The sequence below is a fragment of the Micromesistius poutassou genome (assembly GCF_964030765.1).
Source record: "Micromesistius poutassou genome assembly, chromosome: 18".
Lineage (NCBI taxonomy): Eukaryota > Metazoa > Chordata > Actinopteri > Gadiformes > Gadidae > Micromesistius > Micromesistius poutassou.
Genome location: NC_140288.1, coordinates 2,603,841 through 2,619,434, shown reverse-complemented (window position 1 = coordinate 2,619,434; position 15,594 = coordinate 2,603,841). Strand labels below are relative to the sequence as shown.

The window sequence follows — 15,594 nt, the reverse complement described above, 5'->3', positions numbered from 1 at the left end:
TGGCAGGTCGGAACTACAACATGGCCTACGCTTACACACACGTAGGCTATACACAGCACAAACATGTAAACTATTAACCTGATTTAAATATTATGATGTCAAAGATTATTCATAAGTGTGAAACTGCATAGAAATAGCGTGTGGATTGTGGAAACATTTTTTTCAATAGGGCTGCATGAATGAACATGAATGAAGTATAGTAGGCTATGGCATGCATTATAATAATAATAATAATAATAATAATGATAACAATAATACATTCGAGCAAAGTATATTCCAGGCTTCCAAAACAAAATCTAATTTTAGGGTAAATGGTTGGTTAAATTATTTGGGAAAGAACAGCTGATACAGCGGTAAGTTGTACTTTTAAATCAATGCATCTGCAAACACAGTACAGCAAACACATATGTTCTTGACACAGACATTGTGTACAAGCCCATTACTTTTAGGATTGATGAGTATTTGATTGTGAGAAAACATAGTTTTACCGCGAGTGTTTAAAAGAATGAATGAATGCGGGTGATGCTTGGTGCGCGTGTGTGCGCGCACCCATCTGTTTAAACACACGCAAACTAAACACGTAACACATAATACAGTCCATGGCGATGTATATTAACGGGGGGACACATGCATATTATGAACACAAGTCGATAACGATAATGTATACAATACTGGTAACAAACAATGTTTGTTAATGTATTCCCGCATATCATTAAATAGACCCACAGTTGCAGCCATCGAGGACCGCGTCCGCATATCATATATGTTTTAAATTGTCTTTGCCGCAATTTACATGACGAATCAGTGTTTCTGAAGTTGAAGAACAAAACGCTATACCATGTGTGAATTACCGGTATGCCTATTATTTGGCCATAAACTGAGCCATTTGAAGTTTGAAATTCATGTGGTCATGCATCTGTCTCAGCGGAGACTGCAAACGCGCTGTCAAAATATCAACTCGCCAAGTCAAATGCGCTGGGTCTTAAAGGGGATGACATGTGGAACTCTCATTGGTTTATTGCATGTTACGCCCAAAACACACCTACAGGTTTCAGCCCAACCCTTTCTAGATTTGCGCCGGGCACAAAGCTCATTTATCTCGCCGTCATAATAGCAACAGCGCCGTAGAACCGCCCACAAAGTACTTTGAAAAAAGTAAAAAAAAGTACTTTGCGCCTTGACGTCTGTGAATATTATACGTTTGTATAATATTCACAAAAAAAAATGTTGCAGACGTCGTAGTTAAGGCGGCAGGCCTGTGTTGCTTAGGCGGCCGCCTAAGCTGTAAAGTGCTGCGGGAAACCCTGCTAGAATAGATTAGTCTAATAAGTCTACTAGTCATGAATGTGTTGAAGTAACAATAACTTTTATGTTGAATAAAAAATGCTTATCTAAATTGAAACAGCATTTTGTCATCTGTAGTGGTCTCTGATCTGCCAGTACATCACTTTGATGCTGCTGATGAGAACCGGGAGTCGGCCTGCACCAGCCTTCAGACACCACAGGTAGTCTGAATATGTCCCAACCAAAGTCAAAGATGAAACACTATTTTTGAGGAGTGAAGTAAAGGAGAAAGATGTGGTGTTTTCCTCAAAGAGCTGAAACCTTCTATTTTTATTATATTGTTTTTTGTATGGGGTTGTTATCCTTATGGAGTTGTGGCCATAATTTGTGGCCATGGAGCTAAATCGATGGATAATGACTGATAATGAGTTTAAATGGTTAAACTAACAGTTGGCCACAGAGACCAGTCTGGGTGTACTAAATTAGTAATTAGTGAGTTAGTAGGCGCAAGTAGCACACACAGTGAATTATAATCTAATAACTAGAGGAAGCCTGGAGTGTTAATGTGAAAATGTCAAAAGGGAACGTCTTACTAGTACTATGAAAAAGTGATTTATTTTTTCATTTATTGAGATGGGGAAATTGAAGACATAACGCTTATTTATATTTTATCAATATACAATCGCATTAATATTCAGTTAGATGAAAACATACATGCAACTTAAATACCTAAAATCCATGATAGTGCCAATGTGGCTTCATTTTCTAAATGTACAGCATTGAAGGGGATGTGTCCGTTACGTGTCGCGTAACAAGAAAAACGATGGTCTTAATATTACTTCAGCTACTGTTCCCAATTTTGGAAAACAGCAAGTCAGCCCCATTGGCCTCACAAGGCCGAGGTTATCATAGTCATCATCATCATCAGAAGTACTTATTGGCTTTCTCTTGAAGAAGTAGCTTCATTGAAGAATGACACTACGGTGGCGGCTTGAGGAGGCTTCAGAACATTAACACGATCGGCCCACAATAAGGCACAACCCTACCTCCTTTTTGTCAGGGAAAACAACATCTTCTTGAACAACATGGTTCTTCTCCAGAGACGATGCAATGCATTTATTGCTTCGATTTTAAGGGAACACACAAGATGTCTTCGCCTGGCTAAGCTATTATCACATTAAGCCTTTTAAAGGGGTAGTTCAGGATTTTGGACATCGGGTCTCATTTCCAAGTGAGCCAGTGTGTTATTTATGATTGGAGACCGTTTTCAACACTTTCATTCAGTCCTTCTAGTTGCAGAAATCGCTGGTGCTAGGCTAGCGCAAGTCGAGGGGAACTGCTAGCCTGCCAATAAAAACTGTTTTACCCACTCCCGAGGCAAACCAATTATAATGCCAGACTATCGATGTAAATGTCTGTGTTGATAGAATAGTGTTAGAAATAAACTTACCCTTGCATCGCGTTGCATTTACTTTATAATCCCTGTAGTTGGAAGCAAGCTACAGCAGCGGTGGACTGATATTACCTGAAGTGCACTTCTCTGTTTACCTTCTGCTGTAGTGAATTGGTTGCTACACCGAAGAAAAGTGAAATTCCACCACTGCTGAGAAAGTAGTCCCCCAAAATGTAATATGATCATTGCGATACAAGGATAGTTTTATTTCTAATATTATTCTATCAACACAGACATTTACATTGATAGTCTGGCATTATAATTGGTTTGCATCGGGTGTACTTTGGAGTGGGTAAAACTGTTTTTATTGGCAGGCTTGCAGTTCCCCTCGACTTGCGCTAGCCTAGCACCAGCGATTTCTGCAACTAGAAGGACTGAATGAAAAGTGTTGAAAACGGTCTCCAATGGTTAATAACACACTGGCTCACTTGGAAATGAGACCCGCTGTCCAAAATCCTGAACTACCCCTTTAAGGCATCCCAAATGTAAGTATTTTTTTATTGAGGTATTATCCATTTATTTTTAAGTTACTTGTCGAACATCCAAACAATCACGTCATCACATCACACGATCCTCCATTTGCTCACCAGTGTCATCCGAATCGACACCTTGCGTCTTGTTTGTAGACGTCCATGGTGGTCCAGAACCCCATGACTCCCCAAGACCACGAGCCAGGCCTGTTGTTTCTGTCACAGAGAATCCGCCATTAACCATTGAGGGAGTTCAGGGTTTGAAGTTGTGGGTTTGAACCCCAATGTCTGCAGGTTACCCGTAGGCATCCTTAAGGAAGACTCCCTTACCCCCTTACCTGCTTGTGAACGGCATGCATCGAAATAGAAATCCACTGTAAGTCGCTTTAGATAAAAGAGTCTGGTAAAGTGACTAACTAGTCTGTTGAATGACTAAATAGACATCATAGTGCATCCCATTTTCCCCCCTTAACCATCTGTGTGAAATCACTGCCAGGCAGATGTTGCGAGTGCACATGTGCAAGGGGTTTGTTTACTTACTCTGTGGCCCTGCCGCTCAGCACAGATGTTTGAAGGATATAATAAAAAAACATGAAGCGAGTTGAATGAGTTGCGAGGCTGAATTCTGCTGACCACAGCAACAGCGGCGAACTGATGGAGTGGAGTGTGTGGCGTTTTTAAAATACAATCAAAGTCCATCCACTCCCAGGTAAGCACCTTTCTGGTAATCTAAGACGAAACTTGGGGGGAAGCCTTTGTTTGCTTTTGATTGTTTTTGTTCGGCAGTGCGAATAACTTTGCTAACCTTTAATGGGTTTCAGACTTTCGATGCAAGCAAATAGTTTTAGAGCAACCATTCTTTTTCCTCTTATGTTTTGTGAATCTACCTGTTTCAGAGTGTTTGTCTGAATTCCACAACTTATTTTTAATTTGTTCAATTGGCTGTTGAGAAGTTAGGCTGGTTCACCATGATTCATAGTCACTCGCCAAGTGAATCAACTCAATGCAACATTTCTGTTCACTGATTGAAGAGCAGTTAAGGCAAGTATTTAACTTAACAATTTCACATTGACTAAAACAATTTGGTAGTAAGTTATATTAATACAAAAATACCTTTTTTTTGTATTTTCAGTTTTTTTGTACTCTCTAGTCCTGAACAGTATTGCTAATTCAAAAACAGTCAGCTAGTCTATATTCAAAAAACTCCCTCCAGCATCTGACAAAAGCTTTTAGCAATTTGGTAACTTCAATAAACTTGCTTATACAACTTCAACATATATGTTTATAGTTTGTAATCCATACTTGGATCAACTCCAGCCCCTTTTAAGAGAATACATTCTGCTTTTCCAAAACGAGTGCACATAAGACCTCCATATTGCCGGTGAATTGTTTGTCTGTAACCCTGTTGAGCTGGAGGACTCCCTCCCCTCCCCCTGGTCTGCTCGGCTGATGTTCTGTAATCTTTTATTTATTTTTCGACTCATAACTTTCCTCCATCTCCACTCCCTTGATCGTCCTTTCTATCAGCAGCGGTATTATATTAAAAAAGTATGTTGTTTATTTGAGGTGAAGAAGATCGAAAAACAGCAAAACAATAACAACACCAGTGTTGGGAACGTTACTTTAAAAAAGTAATGAGTTGTAGTTACTCACTACTTGTTCCAAAAAGTAACAGAGTTAGTAACTGAATTACTCTATAATAAAAGTAACTAGTTACCAAGGGAAGTAATTATTTGCATTACTGTAAAAAAAAAAAAAGTAGCTTTGTAGATGCGTGTGTCATTGTGAGATGCTTCATTAAATTACAGTTGCTTACAACGGATGTCGACAAAGTCTTTGCTCCTGGACATAATGTTCACTTGCACATTCTTGCACACATGCATACATGCACATTCTTGCCTTTGACCTCAATGAATTTGAAGTAGTGCTTATATCTCCACCTTGAAAATGCCAACTTTTCATCGGATTGCTCTGGACTCGCCATTTCTGCTGCTTCATCGAATCTGTTTGGTGTTTGTGTGTGCGTGTGGCACTCGTATCCTGGCTTGTGTCTAAAAACACTGGCTCTGATTGGCTACCATGAAACATGACTCTGCCTTAGCCAATAATAATCGCTTATCTCTTTGTTAAACCACCCGGTCTCCTCACTATCAGTTTGTGTGGAGCCAGGGGTGCATTCGGATTACAGTTTATTCAATCAATTCATAGTAACGCACTGCATTTAACTGTCAGTAACGGTAACGGCGTGGTAATGACGGAAAAAGTAATTAGTTAGATTACCCCGTTACCGAAAAAATAACGGCGTTAGGTAACGCCGTTATTTTTTCAGTAGCTTTTTTTAGTTATTTTAAACTGTGTTATTACGAACACTAAACAACACTCACTAAAACTTTACCCCATCACATTAAGTATAGGAAGCGAATAAGTGCAGCCAATAGTTACTTACTACTACTATTAGACTTTAGCAGACACGTTAATCCAAAGGCACTAACAGTAAAGTTTCGGGCAGGACCAGGCTGGGTTCATGTCCTCCTCACCCAACGACGCCTACAGGTAGACCTTGGACATGGGGGATCGAACCCGGTACCTTCTGGGAGTCAAACATCACAACCACTACAGTGTCTTGCTCCCCCTGTCAGTGGATCATCAATATTTCACTCAACATAGCGGTGTACCACGGGCAGATGCACACAAACATGTTGTGTTCATCGCAGTGGATGCGGTCACGGATGAGAAGAAAGGGATGTAATGCAATGTAAAATATAAGATACATATTGAGTGTGTGTGTGTGTGTGTGTGTCTCTTCCCTCTAACACAAAGAAGCAATCATATAAAAGTATGTGTGTATTTGTTCACAACACAACATAACATTGTATGGGCAGCTAGAGGGAGGTAAAAACGGTAATGAATGCAATGTTCTTATTTCTCCGGTCTTAAACTATGTTGCTTTTAGTTACTTTTCATCGCAAAAACAGTAGATCTTACAATTTACTTGTAGGGATGTAGAAAAATTAAATAACCAACATCTTGGTGCTTGTCACGGTTGGCAGGGGCGGTAAGGGGCAATTACATCAAACTGACTTAGACGAAAGTGAATCAGAACTGAGAGCACTTGAAGTCATCCACATTGCATCCATTTTTATTGACGGTTCCCTACAAAGGCGGGGGAGTGAAACAACAAGCGTTTGAAATAAGGATTTGTATTCTTTCACAATGAATTAATAAATAAGAAATACATGAATACAAAAATTGGGAAAACATGTTTGGCCTTTGGCTTAGGCAGTTGCTGTGTCAATCAAAGTGCCTTTTTGAGGATAGCAATTCTGACACATGGCATCATTATTTGTTCGTTGCTTTGTATGTTTGTTTGTCACAAGTTTCTTAACAATGATTCTCTTTTTGTACTGTAGATCTGATGCATAATGATGTCACTTATGTACTGATCCTTCAGGGAAAAGTTGTTTGTCTCAGAGAAAGTGTCGAATTCAGGCCATTGTCGTGGAACACGTTCAGGTGTTGAATTATACCTGAACAAGATGTAACAGTAAACGTTGCATTTAAAATGCTAATCATCCATCTCTTTGCCATATGATCATCATTACGTTCTTTTTTTCTTTTTTTTTCTGTTTCTCGTTTCTTGCTGCAGTTCCCTCAAACACGTCAAACATCTGCCAAACGTATCTCTTGTTCTCGAACACCGAGCGAGAGAAGCAGCAAAAATAACCTAATAAAGGAGGCGGCGGGGAGCTCGGAGTATGGTCGAGAATTCCTCCATTTGGCTAACACGCAGCGTGTTGTCGGGTCTCTCAGGTTCGTTTAGACAGCGATGTCGAGAACAGCGGCAGTGGCCGTGCAGCGACAACCAGAACAGTCATTAAAACCCAAACTCCGCTGTTGTTGTTGTGATCCATGGGGGAGACATGGAGGGGGGGGGGGGAGGGTTCAGAGTTGGCTGTGCGTGGCCACTATAATTCCGGTGCTATTTAGTCATCTAGTGAACCACAGAGCAGCAGGCAGAATGAAATGGGGAAAGGAAATGGCTGTTCAAAAGGATTTATGGCCAGGTAGTATTTCTAATGGGAATCTACGCACCTTTTATTTATTCCTATTTCGCGATTGGGGTTGAATTGCTGGTGAAGTGGATTTGCCTTTGCCTTGAGTGGATATTGCCTTCATACTCTGCATGTGGTGATATCTGCTTTCCTTTTTAGGGATTATATGTATACATATTGACATTATTGAAATAGTGCAATAATATGAATACGAGCATAACAATATTATGATAATAATGCACTTATAATACGCAAAACTCAACTATCAGTTGTACTACCGCTACTATAATAATACAAAAGAACACCATTACTGAGGGTGCTAAGGACGATGCGTCACTTAGCAACAGACAATAAGCATAACAATGGTCACTCAGGCAGTCAGCCTCCATGGACTCAGTATACAGCAACTCCAACAGCATATTCTCCTTCTCAAGGTGTCGGCCATCAGAACGTGGCTGGGCGCAGAAAACCTCGGAACGTTAGAACGTGGCTGGGTGTAGGAAGCCTTGGGAACGTTAGAATCGCGCAGTAAATTCCTGGCCCACATCCCAGGTCCCGTCAGCTCACCTGGCCGATCTGGGCCAGAGGAGGGGTCCCCAAAAACATATGGCTTCCACATCTGTTTGCTGTGGTAACGGCACCAGGCCATGACGAAACAGCCACTGTGAGGGGTCTGACGGATCTAGAATGGATCTAGAGGGAGAGAGACAAGTCGTAGTATGAGAGGATACATATCAAAAGAGAGAGAGCATAATTGTCGCAACCATGTTTCTCGGTCTGGACGTGCTCACAGTGTCGTTCTTTATCGCGTGCTCTCCAGGGTTGTTGACTTAGTCTGATTGATTGTGGTTGTTTTTGCTTGTGAGTGTCAGTGTGTGTGTGTGTGTGTGTGTGTGCGTGTGTGTGTGTGCGTGTGAGTGTGTAGGGGGTTGTGTTTGCACTTGTGGGCTTGTGATAAACATGCATGTTTATCAGGGTACGGTTGTGTGTGCATGTGTTTGCCTGTTTTACAGAATACACGTGTGTGTGGGTTGGTGTGTGAGTGTGCCTGCACAGTACACTAACAATGGCAGAAAAAGAAACTCTGGCAGAATCTGCTCATGGAATTAACAATATCTTTTGTGCGCTGAGTCATTTGTCTGCAGAGAAACCCTTTTTGTTCAATTTAATCGTGTACATTTTCATGTTATCTTTCAGACATTTCTTTGCATCTCGGTTATGTATGTTGAACCCCTGCTAGATTATCTGGTAGTCCAGATGAAGGTGATTAAATGTAGTCAACTAAAGACACCGTACATACAACCATTTCAATATTAATTGTTTTAAAGATGAAGAAAGATCATAACAGACGTCCAAAATAACTTTTTCAAATACAAGCAAATACATAAGTATCAGAAATAATATGTGTAGACGCTTTCTACTTCACTACTTCACACTATACATACAGTATATACAAAAAAAGGTAAAGCTTTAACTTTAGATTTAGAGTAGAGCATTATTAACTGATACCTCTAAGGTGCAACCTAGCAAATTGTTGCCTTGTTATAACTTATATGTTCAATTTAAAGTTATAAATGAGCTCTTTAGAACCCCTGAGAATGAGAGGAGCGCAATAAACACATGGAAGACAAGTTAGTTGTTGAGATGGCCATAAGCTATATTATCTATATCTTACTTTTCTGTCTATTTGTTGAAGTGAAATACAACAATAATATTGTGTCAAGAAAATGGACCAAATTGTCAAATGTGTTGCCTGAATCAAACTCTTCTTTAGATTCAGCTTTTTTTTAAATCTTCTTATGATAATGATCAGGATTTGACTTTGATTGTTTTTTCTTTTGATTCCGATTTCGATTGAGATTGGGATTCAGACTCTTCTTCTTAATGTGCCTATTATTATGCAAAACCTCCATCATGTGCCTCATATCTCTGAGTATCTCCATTTCAGCATTTAGAAATGCGCTTAAGTCTTTTACTCTCAATGTTTTGCCTTTCGGATTTCAAAACACCCAATTATGTACGCATGCTTATAAAATACATTATTACAGTATACATTCCCCTCCCTAAACAAAAACACTCACTTGCCCAGACTGTCTAAGAAAAGAGAAGGGAGGACTCTTTACGTATGTACATATGCACACATATACATACAGGCTGGAGCACAATCAGACCACCATCTCATCATGAGTTAATTCATGTGGAGACTTAATACGGCTCATTATCTTGCCCACTTTGCCTTGAGATTTGTTGACGCACCAGCCAGACACAATGCAATTTACATGAATTTGTTCCCAACGGCTCAACGAGAGGTAATTATAAAAAAGCTTTTCAACAGGTTGAGAGAGAGAGAGCGAGAGAGAGAGAGAGAGAGAGAGAGAGAATAAGAATTAGCTGTCTCAGGCATGCCACCAATACATCTCCCTGATTTGTGTGTGTATGAGAGTGTGCATGTGTGTCTGTGTGACAGAAGCTGGAGAGTGTTAAAGAGGCACGTTTTCCCCCACACCTGTGAGGTGAGCATGCAAAGGCACTCATCTGAGTCATTACACTAAGCATACGTTGAGAATATCTCGACGTACGTCACCTACCATGCATAATTACCAGATGTACTAGTTTCTATTACTGGGTTTGTTTTCAATGATACCCAAACCTTTCCACTCCAAAATCAAATTAGCAGATGGCGGATGTTGTCCCTGGATCGAACCAGTTAATCAAAAAATATATATCACATCAACTCTTCAGGCACCTGCTCAATTGGAGCTACAATCCTATTTCACTTAAGAGTGTATCCAAAATCCAACTCATTTCACAGCTCTGTGTGAAACTTTGAAGCTCATAATGCTTCTAATGGGGAATTTAACAGAAACAGCCTGCCATCTCACTGACTTTTATGTGATTTGTATGCAGGATTTTTGCCTTATTTATAGTTTAGCACATTGACATTTGTGGGAAAAGATTGGATTTCTTTGGAAGCTTTTGATTCTGGTTAATGCACTTTAAATTAAGCTGCCTTTTGAATGTCGCATGAATATTAAATTTTACAAGAAAATTGCTCTCAGACTTCTTCCAAACAATTAAAAAATGATGTGATATGGCTCTACACATTTACTAATTTACACGCACACACACGCACTTACGCATGCACGCACACACACACACACACCCAAACACTCACGCACGATCACACGCACACACACCAACAGTGTATATACAGGTAAACGTTTATATATACCCACTCCCATGTTCTGTATTTCCTCTTCCGACATGTGCAGTGGTAATTCATTGCGATGTGCGACCATCGCTCTGGGCGGGGCTTGTGCTCTGATTGTGCGGTTTTGAAGGTCAATCGTTTACAGGCAGCTGGGCACCTATGGCTTGCACAGTCACAATGATGAGCCCCTGACTGGATCACTCAGCGTCTGCTTTTAATGGCTTTTATAAATAGAAGGAGAGTGGGAGTTGAATCACGTCTCTCTGCGGATCTGCTTCATGTACGCATTGGTTCCTGTACACATGTCTGTACATGTCTGTACACACATACATGTCTACCTGTCTGCATTATTTTGTGTGTGTGTGTGTGTGTGTGTGTGTGTGTGTGGCTGTGTGGGTGAGAGATTGGGGATGTGGGTGTGTGTGATGCGATTCGTATTACTGTCGTTCTTCTTTGTGGTTTTAAGGCTTGTTTTGGGCACATTTATTCAAGTAATCATCCATTAAAACCAGTAGAAGAAGAACATTGAACTATGTCCTCAAGGAGCAGTTCATGAATCTTACTTAAGGATGCCTAACAGGTAGACTGTGATAATTGGGAATCGAACCCAGTACCTTCTGTTCTGACAACCACTCCCCAGCTTGCTACTAGGTTTGCTCTGACGTTGTGGTCGCGCAAACGTTCCCTTCACTCGTCGATCAAACGGTATCACCGCTCCCCTGACCCCCCTCCCGTTGGCTCTGACGTGGCTCCCCGCTGACCCCCCCTCCCGTTGGCTTTCTTCCTTCCAGGGAATTTGCACGTTGGAAGGTGAGGAACACGGCCATCGAGAGGCGGGACCTGATCCGGAACCCCGTGCCCCTGATGCCCGAGTTCCAGCGCAGCGTCCGGCTCCTGGGACGCAGGCCCACCACCCAGCAGTTCATCGACACCATCATCAAGAAGTATGGCACCCACATCCTCATCTCGGCCACCCTCGGAGGTAAGTGCACCCCACTTTTCAACCGGTTTGATTTCTTTTTTTTTCTTTTTCTTTTTTTTTGAATGTAACTACTCCTAACTTTGATTTAATGTTCTCAATGTTCTCGGCTCCACTTGAAAGCCGCTTTGTGAACGGAAGCCTCTGCTCATTGACTCAATCTAAAGTTAGGGGGACTTATTGATTCATAGGGGGTTCCAGGGGATTTCAATGTAATATCGTTTGGTGTAATCCAAATGTGAGGCATACAAAGTGTATTACAAAACAAAGAAATGGGAAGTAATTTGGTGCATATTCTGCCTTCACGCCTCAGCTCATTCAATCTTATTTTCAATAAAGCGTTTCGCTCATGCAAGTTGGTGGTAGGACGACTCCCAGCAGAAAAAAGACCCTGGGTCCGATCCCTGCTCTCCACAGTCTACCTGTAGGCGTCCCAGTGTAAGATGCCAACCCCCGCCCCCCACTGGCTCAATAATGACTTGTGTGTTGTGTCTGAACTCGCTGCAAGGGGTCACGGATGAAAGCGTCTGCTAAGCGCTCCGAATCGTCATAGTAAATCGTAATATCCCATTATGTGCATCCATGGTTGAAAAATGTCCCAGTGAGTTCGAGTCTGAGTCCTCAAACATCACTGATGGGTGACCCGGGTGCCCGGGCAGCCTGTGGTTTTGGTCAGATGGGTTTTCTTGAAGCAGCCTAGCATGAGCCTCACGGCGCTATCGACGGGTCTTGACGTTTGGTCCTGGTGATATACCCATGACGGGGCTAACTCTAATCAATGATACTCCAAACATACGTATATACTGTATAGATATAGAAATACTTCAAACGTAAAAAATGTGCAATACGTGATGTAATTGCGTCACTTTTTGTTCGATGGAGACACTGGCACTGAATCCAATAGTTAAATTCAGAAGGTGCTGGTGTGTGTTCATCAGTTTTCCAAACACGTATTAATCCTTGTCTAGACGCATGCCATTTCTGTTGCCCATGTTGAAGATGTGTTTAGTCATGGAGGTTTCAGCTTTAATCCGCGTCCAAAAGAGAATGTCTGCTTTTGTTCTTTTTAGTTGGCTAATCTTCCAAGTCTAATAATAATGAAAGTTTCCCGCAAAAAAACACGTTAGCTCCTTCAACAGTGATACATTACTGGAGGAACTGGAGCTTAAAGCATTTAACAGGCGAAGAAACTGCCGCAGCAGTCTTTCCATCCCTCCTTCTTAAATCTGGAGGTTCACTTGAATGTCAAAACACTTGGCTTAAATAATTCATCTTCGCTGTGGAAGGGGGAATATGGTGGACGGTGATGTGAAAGTGGGTCTAGAGATGCAATATTATACACAAACAGATCTGCGAGTTTATTCACACAGAAACACTTAATTAGTGAAATAAGAAATCTTATATTTGAGGTGGGATATTGTTGTTGAATGAACGTATTGAAAACCGGGAAAGCAGGATCGGTGTACCACCAACATGTCATGTGAGCGTAGGATGAATATGTGCTAATGATGAAAAACTTAAAATATATATTTTTGGTTGGAATAATAACAACAATATCATACCCAAACCATGGTGATATGAATACTATCAATGATAATGTCACATTAACAATAATTCCAATATCCATAACCAGGGCATCATATCTAAAGACACATTCAACTATATTATACTCTCCATCTTTCTCTTTCTCTCTTTCCTAAGCTGTGCATTTTACCCATCTACCAACACATCCCATCTCTCCCCGTGTGCCGGCAGATCATCGTTGAACCTTCAGGGCATTCTGCTTAGCCGGGAGTCTGTCATTTTAATCTCGGGGACGACGGGCCATTAAAAACACTGTTCCTTCCATAAAGCAATCGGGGTAGGGCCACACAAGCCATCAAACAGGCAGACAAAGGAGATCAAGACCACGGTGCATACTGCCCCCCCCCCCCCCCCCCCCGCCGTGCGGCCACAGAGGGTTGTGTCATCTGTGTGTACTGTTCGGTCCGGGAGAAAAAACAACCTCCATTTCTTTTTGTGTTGCACATCTTTTGTCGGGCCGCAGGGCCATTTATGGATTTTGCGGTACGCATCATTTCCATTATTTCCTTTTGTAGTGGTTGTGCACTCCTACCTAGCTCCCTCTTAAGGGATATCGCAGTGCCGCATTATGTAACATCAAGGTGCAATCACAGGCATATGTAAAGCACTCACATACACACACTCAAGAATCGGCCCTTCTCACTCGCACACACTAGTAAGCACAAAAAGCCCAGAGAGGTGAAGCGGTGTTAATGTTATACAAGTTAATCAATATTGTCCACCAAATTTTTCCTTCTACAGATCCATCAACATGCATTATAGCATTAGGTTGGCCCATAAAACGGAGCCCCCTGCATAAGGGCGGCCCATAGCCGTGAAAAATGGCAGCCGCACGATTTCACCCAAGATCACATGGACACTGTTAACATGCCGTTATGACGTTGTTGAATCAATCCACCCCTGGCAACAGGCCACATGGTCGTGGCTGGAGACCAGGTCCTGTGATGTTTGACAGAAAACATTCCTTACCTCAGTGTGGTTCAACAGCCCAGAGGACGGCGTCCCGGCGATGGTGTTTGAGACAACCAGGATCACCAAGGTTCTGGGTTCAAACCCCGTCGCCAGCGGCCTATCCTGTAGGGATCCTTGAGCAAGAAGCCCCCCCCCCCTTCAACCCTACCCCGCTCATTAATGACTCGTGTCTCGAAGGTGCCCCCCGCTAGTTAATGCACAGACATTGTCTTTGTGCAGCAAGTCAAGAGCATGTGAGTAACGTTACCCTAACAACCCCCGCCCCCCCCACCCCCATCCCCTCCCCCGGGACGCGTCACTGTGATGATGGTGGGTGTCGCTTGAAACTCACAGCCCCCCCACCCCCCCACACCACCACCACCACCACCCACCCCCCCCTCCTCCGGTCACGGTCACCACCAGCTATAACCGGCCAATCCCGCTGCATCGCTTTGGGCCAAAATAATCGGTCACGGGTGGGGAGGTGTGTGTGAACAAATGTGTCGCGCTTCTGAACGCGTTCCCATCGATGTACAGGGCTGACCTTTAGAGTGCCCGGAATCACAGGGACCACTTACAGTGAGGGATGTAATGGGGAGTAGAAGGGTTTGAGATTGGGTTTATGCATTTATTTGTGGTTGGGAGATTTGAGGGTTTGTTCGGTTGTCATCTGGTTTCTTGACGGAGGGAAAGTGTGTGTGTGTGTGTGTGTGTGTCTTTGTACAAATATTACAGTACATGTATTGTTCCTGCTCAAGGACATGCATCCAATAGAAAAATCACTTGTGGATACACAAACTTAATACCGAGAAGTAGCAACACTATATCTAATCAAAAGTATAAAGCACTGGTCACTAGCTAGCACTTTGTGGCTAACTGCCACAAGTGCTATGCTGTTGAAAACAGCATAAACAATAAGGCTTGTAAACATATCTATATACGGTATATATTTATATTTTGCCAGCTGAATTTGCATTTGTACGTATGCATAAGTGTATCGTCTGTCAACGGTGACGTGGTGAAAACCTTTTTGTTGCCGTTCTCAAGGGGAAGAGGCGCTCACCATGTACATGGCCAAGAACAAGTTGGACAGGAAGCTGGCCAACGCCACGCAGAATGTGGAGGCGTTGCATCAGCTGGCGTCCTCCTACTTCATCGACCGGACGGGACCATGAGGAAGCTGCACGAGATCCAGATCTCCACGAACGCCATCAAGGTCTGTTTTATGACTTCACTACAGTGGTACACGTATATATGGGTCTGTTTCATAACTTCATTACTTTTAATTTTTTTTAACTTTTCTTTGGTTTGTGGGATTGAGATCGAGATCTCAATTCGTTTTTGAGGTTCCTGAGTTTTGTTTTAATTTATAAAATGAGTTACATATATGTAACAGTTAGTAAAAAACCTCTGTGAGCGATATTTATCCGTTAAAACAAGTGTCCAATAGCTCTATATTCCGACAGCCATCCCCCATTCAGAATGTTTGCTCGGAAGCAGTCTTCCGATCCCTCTGCTCTGCAGTAAACCGGAATAAATCGTACTCACTTTATCCAATCGGAGAGAGAACGCACAGCGGTCCTCTCTGTGCCAGGCAGCGGGATTTCAGT

General features: G+C 42.2%; 1 protein-coding gene across 1 annotated transcript in view; it reads left to right on the top strand.

Moving 5' to 3' along the window:
- The window catches only part of brinp1 (bone morphogenetic protein/retinoic acid inducible neural-specific 1), a gene marked incomplete at both ends in the record, with an annotated part of 74,037 nt that overhangs the window by 18,203 nt on the left and 40,240 nt on the right, over positions 1–15,594 (top strand). Inside the window, 3 exon segments of the mRNA XM_084482871.1 lie at positions 11,262–11,452; positions 15,032–15,142; positions 15,145–15,200. Coding sequence (XP_084338997.1) covers positions 11,262–11,452; positions 15,032–15,142; positions 15,145–15,200 — 358 coding nt within the window.